Source organism: Pseudophryne corroboree, chromosome 8 (genome assembly GCF_028390025.1).
Source record: "Pseudophryne corroboree isolate aPseCor3 chromosome 8, aPseCor3.hap2, whole genome shotgun sequence".
NCBI lineage: Eukaryota > Metazoa > Chordata > Amphibia > Anura > Myobatrachidae > Pseudophryne > Pseudophryne corroboree.
This window is the reverse complement of record NC_086451.1, coordinates 288,592,487-288,607,821: the sequence shown is the minus strand read 5'-3', so window position 1 is coordinate 288,607,821 and position 15,335 is coordinate 288,592,487. Positions and strand designations below refer to the sequence as shown.

Genomic DNA, 15,335 nt, shown 5'->3' with positions numbered 1-15,335 from the left:
GTGGTAGAGAAGCATTACAGTCTACAATGAAGGGCATCAAACATAATAAGGTACCTACTGCAGGTTGAGATTGCAATGATACACAAATTACCATTAGTGTATAATTAAATGAAATACAGTATATCTCGTTCATAATAGGTGGGACATAGCCATCAATCGGATACATTAAATATTTAACTAGGCTCTTACCTGTGGACCTGGTCCTCCTGGAAAACCTGGACTTCCTGAAAAACCACGATCTCCCTACAATCACAGACCAGCATTAACATTGTATGACTAGTGCTCAAATGGAATATTTATACATTTAATCACTCCATAGTCTTGCTACAGTCAGGGAATAGAGGTAAATGTATAGACACTATCTACTATAGGGCACATTGTATATTGTTTTGCTAAAGCAATAAGTACTTATGCTGGAAAGGCTAGCTAACAGGTGACCACAATTTACTTGTGTGATTGCCATCACTCAACCGCATTATTAGGATCTCACATGCTCTGGTGGCATGATCCGATAACTACTAGCCAGATTGCTTTAAGGATAGGGACCCTGGCATGCGCTGCTTGGGGCGAATTGTAGTATACGCCCATATGTATATAGCATGCCTATGGTAAAATTCAACCCTAGTCTCACTTAACTTGAGGTCTTTATTAGTCAGAGGGTCACTTTTTCTCTTTACTGATGCAGTGTAAGGCGATGTTTAAAGAAATAAAACCAGGTCAAAGTCATAGGGGGCAATTCAATTGCATGCGGGCTGCCACTGGGAGTTTATGCTAGTGCAATTACTGTAGGCTGATCTCTGCTCGAATCTCCACAGGCTGGAATCAAAAACAACTATCCTACTATGCTGCTGGAAGCCTCTCTGGTGGCCATGTGTGTAATTGAATCACCATCATATTAGTGAACCTCATGTCTGTTTGTCATCTTTGCTACTGTCAAGAAACGTTATTATTATTAGCAGAAAAATACACAGTTGTTGGCATTCAAAGGCAATCTCAATGGACTGAATAAATAACACACTTGATAAAATAAAATACCTTTGTCCCATTGCATCCAGGTATACCAGCAGGTCCAGGGGCTCCATCTTGGCCAGGAAGGCCCTGCAAGAGAAATGTTAATTGTAAAACTAAAAGATTAGTATTTGCATAAACAGAACAAGCAGCTGGGTAATTTTTCTCCAAGTACTCTGCTAATCTGGAGAGAAAAACAGAAAATAAGTAGGAATTGCACCAAAAAACATGCTGCGGTACTTACAGGCAATCCAGGTGCTCCTGGAAATCCTGGAATTCCTGGTGGTCCCTGGGAAGAGAATGATTTTACAGGTTATTTACTTAATCAATAAAAATGCTTTTGCTGCCTCCTTTTTATTTTGCATCCAACACACAATCCCACTTTCTAATTTTAGAATCAACAAAGGGAAAAACTGCATTTTTACTGCATCGCATTCATTGACAGGATTCTGTAATCAGGGGACATATTATAAATCTGCTCTATGTGATACCCCTTTTCCATCTGTAGCACGGGTCGCAGCCAGGAGCCTGACACGGCTGCGACCCGTGCTACAGCCCCCTTTCCCACGGCGCTCACCAACCCGGCATATTGCCGGGTTGGTGACGCTGCTGCTGACGCGGCAGGGGCGGCGCTGGGAGATCACATGATCTCCCAGCGCCACCCTTCCATTCACTATGAACGGGAGCCGTGTCGCATCGACACGGCTCCCGTTCACACTACACAGTACACACCTTTTCCACTAGCTTTAGAAACACGGGTAAATGCGCGGGGGCGCGCATTTACCCGTGTTTCTAAAGCTAGTGGAAAAGGGGTATTACTCACAATCTCTTGTCCTTTCTGTAAATAGATGACAGCAGTAAAGACATTTATATTAAACATCTAAAGGTGTGTACACACGGTGAGATAAATCTGTAAGATTTTGACTATATAGTCAAAATCTTAAGGAAAGTTAGTGCACATCTCAAGGTGTTAGGCAGCTTACAATACCAATTAGATCCCGATGTGCACTCCTGCTGAACCAGTATCGTAAGGCTAGATAGACTGTGCAGGAAAGTCAATCTTGACTATATAGAGTACTATCTAGTACAAACTACAAAGTATAGTCGAAAGTACAGATAGCCAAAATCTGTGCTATCTGAGCTCTGGGGGAGTTTAGGGGAAATCGCAAGGTCAAAATTAGGCATAGCAAGGATCTCACGTGTGTACACACCTTTAGATGCTGTATTTGTTTTAACAATATTTTACAACAAATCTCTGATCAACAGGCCCTGAATTGTCAGCCATGTTAATGGTGTTGCCAGCCCATCTAACGTGATGATGAAAAATAATCACCAATATAATTTTTAGAGTTACTGATCCAAAAGGACAATGGAGAGCAGTATACGCAGTGCTTCCAGTATTAAAGAGCCCTAAGAGAAAATCATTGGCTGTATAATATCCCCAGCAAATGAATCTTGTTCTACTACCAGTGGCACAGTGGGGAATTTACATACTCTTATTCCTTTGGGTCCAACAGGTCCTGATGATCCATCATCACCCTAAGAGAAATACAGAGAAAGAATGTGCAATATTACTGGAAATATATCATTTGTCATATGAAATATAGTTTGTTGATTCAACTGAACACCAATTATATTTAAAGGCATTTTTAAAAAGAAAGAAAAACATCTCTGATTATGTTATAAAATGTTGTACGTATATTATACCCCTTTCACACCAGAAATGCAGGGGCAAAACCTGGGAATTCTGCCACGGGCTCATGCAGGGACATTCCCGGGTTGGCACCTTTCACACCAGCATTTTTTGCCGAGACATCCCGGGTCTGCACCTTTCATACTGAACCCGGGATGGCCCTGCATTTTCTGAGAATGGGCGTCTCAGAAAAACCACAAGACCAGGAAGTGCCCTGAATAGCCAATCAGCATCAGCAGAGGCAACCCGGGAAGGTGGGACATGTCCCTGCACCATTCACACTGTCCAGGTTCCAGGGAACATCCCGGGACCAACCCTGGTAGATTTCAGGGTTGAAATGCAGGGACAGAAATCCCGGGTTTTTGTCCCTGTACCCTTTCACACTGAGAAATTTCCCGGGTTGATGCGCGTTCATGTGTTTTAACCCGGGAAATTTATGGCTGTGTGAAAGGGGTATAAGTCTTCATTAGCAGATCTGGATGCTCTACAGTTAAAATTAAAAAATGAGTGAAAGTTAAACTGTCACTATGTTGACCACTTATTCCCAAAAATGAATTGCTTTATTTATTTATTTATTTGTTTGTTTAATTGCTCTCTTAGAATGGAGCCTATGCATTCACTCAGTGATGTTTATAATGCCTAGTGAATGGATAGGCTGTATTCTCCTGTATATTGGATGGCCCACAGAATGTCCACCTGCTATGTGTGTATATGATATATTTAAAAATCCAATATACTTTGAATTTTTTAGGATGAGGTGTCACACTTATTTAGTAATGACAAGAACATATTGCTAGTATTGCAAAACATTCACTTTTTTGCCCAATGATAATTTAATTGATGCTAAACATAAAATAAGGTGTCAAGTTGAACAACATTCTACCTTGCTGGTCTACACTGACGGTGATTCAGAAGATGCTTTAAAGCAGACACAGCAATACATAATATATCATTGATATCTAAACAACAATAAGATCATATTCTGCTTATGAATGACCCAGCTAGGACTGCAGAATTCACACATTACTATTTAGTCAGGGCTGATGTTTTTTTGCTAATAAGCTCTAGAGTGGCTTCTGAAAATGACTTTACTGGCATCTAGTGGCTTGAACACTTATTGCAGCCCATGTTCAACTACAGAATACAGCCGCAATTGTTATCAGCTAATAGCAATTTTAGTGTTTAAACGTTATTGACAGGATATAAAGCAGCAGTTAAACTCACAATTTTTTTTATATTAAAAATTTGTTGCTCACTTTAAGCATCAAATAGTGACTAAAAATAGTAATTTGACGTGACTCACTCCCACGTGTACAAGTAAATAAAATTATTGTTTTGTTACCTTAGAACCTCGAGGCCCAGGAGGTCCTTCAGGTCCTGGGAATCCAGGTAAACCAATCTGTCCTTCTAATCCAGGAAGACCCCTTTCACCCTAAAAGAAACAAGAATGATTTATTAATGGCCAAAATATGTTCTGCATAATCCAAAAGTCGGAGGTGTGTAACACTACGACAGGGATCAGTGCTGTCCTTGTGTAATAAATAATTATCCCTGTACTGAAACCACATGTATAAAACAAGTTATCTGGCCTATCAGTCCATGCATGTTACAGGGATGTTGGACGGTTTGCTTGGCACCACATCCAAGCTCATACACTTGTATCTACTCACACACACAGGTATAATATCACAGACGACACTAGTAAAAGAGGAATCTTATTTCTATAGTAGTACTGGTGCTGGAATTATGCAGCAAAAAAAGGGTATCTTGATTGAGACACAGGCCCTGGACATTGGTGCCAACATTCCTGCCATTTGCAAATGGGTACAATTAAATAAATGCACAAAAAAAAAAAAAACACCCAATGAAGCTGCTATTAAAGCAATGTGTAAATTTAAAACATGTTAGTTACGGGTGGTCTTCAGGAGTATGGACCATCTAAAGATAATATGTGTGCCTAATGTATTACATGTAGCTTTCATTTTGTGCTTTTACAATGTTTATAAAAGTGATGTCCACAGTTCAAAGTAAGATATAATATACAGCCAAGGTGTGTATTATACAGGCAATACCTACTGCATTATTTGTTTCATAGTGAAGGAATGTAAGTTTATCTGACAAACAGCAGCTCCTGTATGAAGAAATGTACCTACAGTATAATGGATCTGGATAAGTTATGAACGAAAAGATGACCCTCTCCATCTCAGAACTGTCCCTATTTCAGAGGGACAACCCAAAATGATGGACCTTATAGGAGCAGAGCTTATTTTAAGGTAGGTGGAGTATCATCCCAAAAGTGGGTGTTTTGGGCAGGAAAGGCATCAGGGGCTTGGAAAAGGTAAAACGGGTCTGGGCTTATTTTGTCCCAATTTCATGTACGTGAATGTAAAAAGGAATGCTGATATTTTGTTTGCTTGTGAGCAAAGATGTATTTGTAAATGAGCTGCATGAGTGGCAAGCAAGTTAGTAAATATGTAACCTTAAATGTAGTGTACAGGCACATCTGGGTCAAGGATGTAACATGTACAAAAAATACCCAAAGAAAGGTAATGGACTCTCCTATGGTGAGTGTGAGCTGTTCCCCCCTGTGAGCAAGCCATCCCAGCGAAACGTACGTTAGGAAGGAACCTTATGTGCATCCCGCTGATTGCACACGGCAGGTCGCCCATGGTACAGGTCGTATAATACCAGCTTTCATGATTACCATATGTCCTAAAGCTGTTATTGCCAAAGGCTGTTTGCCACCGGCATTTATTTTATATTTCTCTTACGTCCTAGAGGATGCTGGAGACTCCGTAAGGACCATGGGGTATAGACGGGCTCCGCAGGAGACATGGGCACTATAAAGAACTTTAGAATGGGTGTGCACTGGCTCCTCCCTCTATGCCCCTCCTCCAGACCTCAGTTAGATCCTGTGCCCAGAGGAGATTGGGTGCATTACAGGGGAGCTCTCCTGAGTTTCTCTGAAAAATAATTTTGTTAGGTTTTTTATTTTCAGGGAGCACTGCTGGCAACAGGCTCCCTGCATCGTGGGACTGAGGAGAGAGAAGCAGACCTACTTAAGTGATAGGCTCTGCTTCTTAGGCTACTGGACACCATTAGCTCCAGAGGGAGTCGGAACGCAGATCTCCCCTCGCTGTTCGTCCCAGAGCCGCGCCGCCATCCTCCTTGCAGAGCCGGAAGATAGAAGCCGGGTGAGTATAAGAAGAAAAGAAGACTTCACAGGCGGCAGAAGACTTCAGATCTTCCTGAGGTAAGCGCGCAGCGGTAACGCTGCGCACCATTGCTCACACACACTACACACAATAGCGGGCACTGATGGGTGCAGGGCGCAGGGGGGGCGCCCTCGGCAGCAATAAACACCTCTAAATCTGGCATTATGAGATTAGAGGCTGCGGAGGCAGTAATTCTTTAAATCCCCCGCCAGTTTGTGATACTTTGAGCGGGACCGAAGCCCGCCGCTGGAGGGGGCGGAGCTTGGTCCCTCAGCACTAACCAGCGCCATTTTCTCCACAGAGATCTGCAGAGAAGCTGGCTCCCCGGTCTCTCCCCTACTGAACACGGTGACACAGGGCTGAAAAGAGGAGGGTGGGCACTTGTAAGGCACAGTGAGTGTATTACACAGTAAATTAATATAAAAGCGCTATTATCTGGGAGATTGTTTCCAGTGTCAGTTGGCGCTGGGTGTGTGCTGGCATACTCTCTCTCTGTCTCTCCAAAGGGCCTTATTGGGGAACTGTCTCCTTATAACTATATCCCTGTGTGTGTGGGGGTGTCGGTACGAGTGTGTCGGCATGTCTGATGCGGAAGGCTCAGCTAAGGAGGAGGTGGAGCAGATGATTGTGGTGTCTCCGTCGGCAACGCAGACTCATGATTGGATGGACATGTGGAATGTTTTAAATGCGAATGTGACCTTATTATATAAGAGATTGGACAAAGCAGAGTCCAGGGAAAAACAAGGAGTCAATCCACGGCTTCGACAAGGTCACAGGGCCCTTCTGGGTCTGAAAAAACGTCCCCTATCCCAAATAGCAACACAGATTCTGACTCCAGTGTTGACTACGATGATGCGAGGTTACACCCAAGGGTGGCCAAAAGTATTCATTATATGATTATGGCAATAAAAGATGTTTTGCATATCACAGGTGACCCCTCGGTCCCCGACACGAGGGTGCGCATGTATAAGGAAAAGAAACCTGAGGTAACCTTTCCCCCATCTCATGAGCTGAACGAGTTATTTGAAAAAGCTTGGGAAACTCCAGACAAAAAAACTGCAGATTCCCAAGAGGATTCTTATGGCATATCCTTTCCCTGCACAGGACAGGGTACGTTGGGAATCCTCACCCAGGGTGGACAAGGCTTTAATGCGCCTGTCCAAGAAGGTGGCGCTACCGTCTCCGGACACGGCAGCCCTCAAGAATCCTGCTGATCGCAGACAGGAAACTACTTTAAAATCTATTTATGCGCATACGGGTGCTTTACTCAGACCGGCTATTGCATCGGCATGGGTATGTAGTGCAGTTGCAGCTTGGATAGATACCTTGTCAGCTGACCTTGATACCCTAGACAGGGATACCATTTTATTGACCTTAGGTCACATTAAAGACGCAGTCTTATATATGAGGGACGCTCAAAAAGACATTGGGCTGCTAGGTTCGAGAGCCAACGCCATGGCGATTTCTGCTAGGCGAGCCCTGTGGACCCGCCAATGGACGGCTGATGCCGACTCAAAGAAGCATATGGAGGTTTTGCCATACAAAGGTGAAGTTTTATTTGGGGAAGGTCTCGCGGACCTGGTTGCCACAGCTACCGCGGGTAAATCAACCTTTTTCGCTTGATCCCCCTCAGCAAAAGAAAACTCCACAATATCAGATACAGTCCTTTCGGTCGCATAAGTCCAGAAGAGGTCGGGGCTCATCTTTCCTCGCAAGAGGTAAGGGTAAAGGGAAGAGAACACCTGCTCCGGCTAGTTCCCAGGAGCAGAAGTCCTCCCCGGCTTCTACTAAATCCACCGCATGATGCTGGGGCTCCATTGAGGGAGTCCGCGCCAATGGGGGCACGTCTTCGACTCTTCAGCCAGGTCTGGGTTCTGTCAGACGTGGATCCTTGGGCGATGGATATTGTATCCCAGGGTTACAAACTGGAATTCGAAGAGGTGCCCCCTCACCGATTTTTCAAGTCGGCCTTGCCAGCTTCTCTCCCAGAGAGGGAAGTAGTGTTAGCTGCAATTCAAAAGCTGTGTCAACAGCAAGTGGTGGGCAGGGTTCCCCTAGTCCAACAGGGAAAAGGTTACTATTCAACCCTGTTCGTGGTCCCGAAGCCGGATGGTTCGGTCAGACCCATTTTAAATCTAAAATCCCTAAACCTGCACTTGAAAAAGTTCAAATTCAAGTGGATTGGAATCGCTCCGGGCTATGATCTCCAGTCTGGAAGGGGGGGATTTTATGGTGTCACTCGACATAAAGGATGCATACCTTCATGTTCCCATATATCCTCCTCATCAGGCGTACCTGAGATTCGCTGTACAGGACTCTCATTACCAGTTTCAGACGTTGCCGTTTGGGCTTTCCACGGCCCCGAGGATTTTCACCAAGGTGATGGCGGAGATGACGGTGCCCCTGCGCAGGCAGGGAGTCACAATTATCCCGTACTTGGACGATCTCCTGATAAAAGCAAGATCGAGAGATCAATTGCAGAGGAGCATGTCGCTCTCCCTGAGAGTGCTGCAACAACACGGTTGGATTCTCAATCTGCCAAAGTCACAATTGATTCCAACGATTCGACTATCATTCCTAGGCATGATTCCAGACAAGGATCAGAAGAGGGTTTTTCTCCCGATAGAAAAAGCCCGGGACCTCCAGAACATGGTCAGAGACCTGCTAAAACCATAAAGAGTGTCTATTCATCAATGCACTCGTGTTCTGGGGAAAATGGTGGCAGCCTACGAGGCCATCCCCTTCGGCAGTTTTCATGCAAGGACTTTTCAGTGGGACCTCCTGGACAAGTGGTCCGGGTCCCATCTACAAATACATCAGAAGATAAGCCTGTCCCCCAGGGCCAGGGTGTCTCTCCTGTGGTAGCTGCAGAGTGCTCACCTTCTAGAGGGTCGCAGGTTCGGCATTCAAGACTGGGTTCTGGTGCCCACGGACGCGAGCCTCCGAGGATGGGGAGCAGTCACACAAGGAAGAAATTTTCAAGGGCTATGGTCAAGCCAGGAGTCTTGTCTACACATCAATGTACTGAAGTTGAGGGCCATATACAACGGCCTAAGACAAGCGGAGGATCTTCTTTGCGACCTACCGGTTCTGATTCAATCGGACGTCACAGCCGTGGCTCATGTAAACCGCCAAGGCGGGACAAGGAGCAGAGTGGCAATGGCGGAAGCCACCAGGATTCTACGCTGGGCGGACAATCACGTAAGCGCTCTGTCAACGGTCTTCATTCCATGAGTGGACAACTGGGAAGCAGACTTCCTCAGCAAACACGATCTCCATCCAGGAGACTGGGGACTTCATCAAGAAGTTTTTACAGAGATAACAAGTCTTTGTGGGATTCCTCACATAGACATGAAGGCGTCCCACCTCAACAAGAAGCTTCGGAGGTATTGTGCCAGGTCAAGGGACCCTCAGGCAGTAGCGGTGGACGCCCTGGTGACACCATGGGTGTTTCAGTCGGTCTATGTATTCCCCCCTCTTCCTCTCATCTCAAAAATGTTGAGAATCATAAGACAACAAAGAGTGAAAACCATACTCATTGTTCCAGATTGGCCTCGAAGGGCCTGGTATTCAGATCTTCAGGAGATGCTCACAGAAGATCCGTGGCCTCTTCCTCTCAGGGAGGACCTGTTGCAACAGGGGCCCTGCGTGTTCCAAGACTTACCGTGGTTACGGTTGAACGCCGAATCCTAGCTGGGAAAGGTATTCCAGAGGAAGTCATCCCTACTCTGATTAAGGCTAGGAAGGAGGTGACGGCAAAACATTATCACCATATCTGAAGGAAGTATGTATCTTCTTGGTGTGAAGCCAGGAAGGCTCCTACGGAAGATTTCCATCTGGGCCGTTTTCTCCACTTTCTATAGACTGGAGTGGATATGGGCCTAAAATTAGGCTCTATTAAGGTACAGATTTCGGCCCTGTCTATTTTCTTTCACAAGGAATTGGCTTCTCTCCCGGAAGTCCAGACTTTTGTAAAGGGAGTGCTGCACATCCAGCCTCCTTTTGTGCCCCCAGTGGCACCATGGGACCTTAACGTGGTATTACGGTTCCTAAAATCTCACTGGTTTGAACCGCTTCGGACGTTTGAATTAAAATTTCTCACTTGGAAGGTGGTCATGTTGTTGGCCTTAGCATCTGCAAGGCAAGTGTGTCTGCATTGGCGGCCTTGTCTCACAAGAGCCCCTATTTGATTTTCCATGTGGATAGGGCTGAGTTGAGGACTCGTCCTCAATTTTTGCCTAAGGTGGTTTCTTCATTTCATATGAACCAACCTATTGTGGTGCCTGTGGCTACGGATGACTTGGAGGACTCCACGTTTCTGGATGTAGTCAGGGCCTTAAAAATCTATGTAGCCAGGACGGCTCGGGTTAGGTAGACAGAACCACTGTTTATCCTGTATGCAGCTAACAAAGTTGGCGCTCCTGCTCCTAAGCAGACTATTGCTCGCTGGATCTGTAACACGATTCAGCAGGCTCATTGTACGGCAGGATTGCCGTTACCAAATTCGGTAAAGGCCCATTCCACTAGGAAGGTGGGCTCTTCTTGGGTGGCTACCCGAGGCGTCTCGGCTTTACAGCTTTGCCGACCAGCTACCTGGTCGGGTTCAAACACGTTTGCTAAGTTTTATAAGTTTGCTACCCTGGCTGATGAGGACCTTGCGTTTGCTCAGTCGGTGCTGCAGAGTCGTCCGCACTCTCCCGCCCGGTCTGGAGCTTTGGTATAAACCCCATGGTCCTAACGGAGTCCCCAGCATCCTCTAGGACGTAAGAGAAAATAAGATTTTAAACCTACCGGTAAATCTTTTTCTCCTAGTCCGTAGAGGATGCTGGGCGCCCGTCCCAGTGCAAGGCTTGTATATAGTTGTTGCTTACATAAGGGTTATGTTACAGTTGAGATCAGTCTTTAGCTGATACTGTTTTGTTCATACTGTTAACTGGTTGCGTATATTCCAGGTTATACGGTGTGAATGGTGTGGGCTGGTATGAATTTTGCCCTTGGATTAACAAAATCCTTTCCTCGTATTGTCCATCTCCTCTGGGCACAGTTTCTCTAACTGAGGTCTGGAGGAGGGGCATAGAGGGAGGAGCCAGTGCACACCCATTCTAAAGTTCTTTATAGTGCCCATGTCTCCTGCGGAGCCCGTCTATACCCCATGGTCCTTACGGAGTCCCCAGCATCCTCTACGGACTAGGAGAAAAAGATTTACCGGTAGGTTTAAAATCTTATTATTTAACATGCTACTCCAGTCACAGGTATACTTAAATGGCTGTATGCGAGACTAATTATACAGGCCACAAGTAGAATTGAGGGTAGAGTGACCCTGATAACAACGGGATCAGTACTAAATGCCGCCGATCGGAATCCCGGCGGTCGAAATACCGACGCCGGAATCCCGACCACACAATCCCGACAGGGGTGGCGAGCGGAACGCAGCCCCTTGCGGGCTCGCTTCGCTCGCCACGCTGCGGGCACGGTGCCTCGCTACGTTCGTCACACTATTATATTCTCCCTCTATGGGTGTCGTGGACACCCACGGAGGGAGAATATGTCGGGATTGTGGCGGTCGGGATTGTGGCGGTCGGGATTCCGGCGTCGGTATTTCGACCGCCGGGATTCCGGCCGGCGGCATCTTGACCGCATCCCATAACAACAGGTGGTAGTGTTTAATGAAACATGTGTCTATAGCAATTTGTGCTCTTGTTTTTCTGTACTTTGTGACTCAGGTCAATTTCTCTAGCCGTGCTTAATTGATTTCTGCATTGGCAAAAATAGGAGCTAATCATCAGTGTTGCAGCAACTGCAGCAATTATGTTTTCTGCCTAACAAAATGTAACACGGGCTCCAAAGTTACTGTTTGTGATTTTTTACCTAAACATATTTTGCAGGAGATAAACAATTCTTTATAAGCATCAATATTATTATACGATTATCTCAGACTCAATTCTTCACCAGGTATTTTTCCTCTACCTTCAATCCCAGAGTTGTGGAGTGTTAGTAGCTCTCTCATTGGCTGCGCTGACCTCACTCATCAGCCAAAAGCAGAAACAAAGAAAACACACCACAGATACCCTGGTACTATCTGTATTTCTATTGGCTGGCGTGAGTAAGGGTCTCTCACCCCGTATCCAATGCGGTAGCACATGCGGGGCAGCAGAACCCTGAAATACGCAGCAGGGCCTTGTCTGTCTCATTCACTTTGATTAAAATGATTGCCTTATACACCTATGACTTGGGCAAAGGCCCAGAGGAGAATATACAGTATAAGCCTGTACCTTTTTAACCATGTTGTCTTTTATTTGTGTTTAGCGTGTCAATATTTTGTCTTTTAGTGATAGGAGTTTTGATACTCCATTTTATATTGATTTATTTTAAAAGTTACGTTTTACCTCTGTCCAATTAAATATGGGAACATTTTGATTACACTTTTGAGTGCCCCACCATAGGAGAGTCCATTACCTTTCTTTGGGTATTTTTTGTACATTTGATTTCACTCTCAGGGTGCACCACCTACCTGCCAAGCAGATGAGCATTTAGCTACCTGCAAAGGTCGGAATTTGGATCATAAAGTGTATCTGATACAACTCTCAATACGATCTGGATCTATTTTGAGATCTGTGCGGTCAACACTAAAACCCTACCCGTAAAACTCTCAAGGATGCAACAGTCATCATCATCTTAATAGCTTCCGACCAGTATACATAGGAGAAATATGTACTTAACCTATAACATACAATATTTCAAGATCCTATTAACTCAAAATAGGACGTATCTCAAAGGGGCGTGTCTAACCTACATCTGCACCCTCTTACTGCTTGCACTTGCACAGACGCATTTGGGTGATTCTGCAGAAAGTGAACATAAAGTCCCGTGCATCACACGCTTTGACAAAAAAAATAATTCCCATTAAACTGGTCTGTTAAGAAATTGTTGTTATATGAAAACTTAATTGTTTAGTAGCAATGCCTTATTCTATAACTTAAGAGCCACTAAAATCTTTGTATTTTGGAGAAGTATGTTGTTTGAATTTGTGTAGCTGTCCCGTGCATCACGGAGAATCGCCCATTTACAAGAGCAAGTGGCTGCAGGTGCAAAGTACGACATAAGGACACACAAGTGACTTATGTCTAACATGTGTATTGTACTGAAAGGAGAAACCAGTGCAAACATGTACATACAGGTAACATGACCCATATCAGACAATTATTTTCTGACTTTATATTGTACCGTTTACAAAATGAAAGCTTAAACCAGACTTTTTACCATTGTTTGCATCACCTCTTACCTGGGCATTCCATACAATGCTGGAATATGTAGTGCAGCAGAAGTTAAAGAGCGATCTATTATCACAGACTGTTGCTTATTACTTGGCAGCACTAAGCTTGATAAATTCTGTCTTGGGTGTTGGAACTACTAGATTAAATGTAATAATTTTTTCAATCCAAGCCCCCCGGCAGGTGTCCATGTGACAGATGGCTACACTTTGTCTCACATACTGACTGGCAACCAGCACAGGCTCTCTGGGAACATATGACTCAAGGCTATGGCTGGGCAAATATCCAGAACAATACCACAGACTTCTCCCGAGAGAGTTATTTTAGACTAATTACACAGTGGATATAATTTCCTCATAAAACCACTGAGATTTTTTTTTTCTCAGCTAGTCCAAGAAAATGCTCTATGGCCGTGTGTACAAGCATCACTGTTTCATTTTAAATCTACAAAGAAATTATATATTATTTGTTTTAAACATCTGAGTGATTACGAGAACAGTAATGCTGGGTACACATTGGCAGATATATTGGCCGATCAATTGATATATCAATTGACACTCACTGCATCATCGCATATTAGCCAGCGCGAGACAAGGGACAGGCAGTCCGACGTTGAAGGAGAAGCTGACAAGTGCTCCTCAAGACCCCTGGGTGAGCGGCAGCCAATGCAAAAGAGCTCACATAGCTGCCCCGCCCAGGTGAAGATCACAGAAGAGGTGGCCGGAGGAAGCTCTGGGGAGGCAGTGGCCATGCAAGAGAGCTTAAAGGCTGCAGTCCCCAAGGTGAAGTTGCAGAGCAATAAACTATTAAAACAGTTGGTTTTGTGTGTTTATTTTAATATTTCCTTTACAGGTGGACTATAGGTACTAATGGGCCCTTAATGCCCCACATGCTGGTACTTATGGTTCTCCAAGTACCAGCATGCGGGGCAGGCTTGCTGGGACTTGTAGTCCCACTTTAAAAGACAATATTACTTTATACACTAGCATAAGCTATCAACCCCGCATCCTCCACCCAGGTGGACCGGAAGGATAGCCCTGGGCTTCAGTCAGTGCCTTGTGTACCCTGGAGGGGGGTGAACTCCTTTATTGGGGATGCCCCCAATTCCCTACGACATATATATTTGCAGATGGCCATGGTGGTTGGTCAGTGTGTACCATCTACAGATGGTGGTAGCACAGACGGTGTAATTATTAGCATTACTGCCTCACAGCACTAAGATCATGGGTTCGATTCCCACCATGGCCCTAACTGTGGGGAGTTTGTATATTCACCCTGTACTTGCGTGGGTTTCCTCCGAATACTCCGGTTTCCTCCCACAATCCAAAAATATACTGGTAGGTTAATTGGCTCCCTACAAATTAACCTTAGTGTGAATGGGTGTGCGTGTACATGTGGTAGGTAATATAGATTGTAAGCTCCACTGGGGCAGGGACTGATGTGAGCGGCCAAATACTCTCTGTAAAAGCGCTACATAAATAACTTGTAATAAATAATAAATAAATAATATCTGTGGATTAATTGATCTGCAGATATATCTATCACCGCACATCCCTGGTGTATACTCATCTTAAGTGGTAGGAGTGTCAAATCTATTCTGGTTCAGAATAACACACCTTAATGCATAGGCGTGACAGATTTTAGAGGAATTTCTCTGTGACATCATGGAATGCCCCTATGACATAATCATCCAGACAGCTTCAACATTTCAATTTATTTTATTTTACACACAATAGAGCCTTTAGACTGTAGGGCGTTCCCTTAGTGAGAGGTGGTATTTTTGAACCACATTAAATGTCATTACAAAGAGCAGACTTAACTAAACAACTCATCAAAGAAATGATAGTTGGATAGTGAAACCCAGCGCAGCAGAGCATGTTGTAACTAACAATCGAGGTGGGACACATGCCGGCTCCTGCCTGCGGATGACTGGATTGTAACATGGCATTTGTGCTCAGGCAGCAGAACCGCAGCACCACCCAATACTTTGATTGGTATCAACAAGCCAGGGTAATAGTCTCCTTTAACAATGCCAAACATCGCAACTTCATTTAATTAAACATATTTTCAAAATATATAAGTTTCCAAAATACAGAGAGGAAAAAAAATATTGTTACATTTAAGTGAATTATTTTAAAACACAGACAC

At 44.6% G+C, this 15,335-nt stretch overlaps 1 protein-coding gene across 2 annotated transcripts in view; it reads right to left on the bottom strand.

Annotated features, from left to right (window-relative positions):
* COL4A5 (collagen type IV alpha 5 chain) overlaps positions 1–15,335 on the bottom strand; it is a 364,692-nt gene that overhangs the window by 200,470 nt on the left and 148,887 nt on the right. For both annotated transcript variants that reach the window (XM_063937288.1, XM_063937287.1), the window contains exons 3-7: positions 4,044–4,133; positions 2,503–2,547; positions 1,253–1,297; positions 1,036–1,098; positions 190–243 (exon numbers count right to left, since the gene is read on the bottom strand). In XM_063937288.1, the coding sequence (XP_063793358.1) occupies positions 190–243; positions 1,036–1,098; positions 1,253–1,297; positions 2,503–2,547; positions 4,044–4,133 (297 nt within the window). The remainder of the gene's footprint in view (positions 1–189; positions 244–1,035; positions 1,099–1,252; positions 1,298–2,502; positions 2,548–4,043; positions 4,134–15,335) is intronic.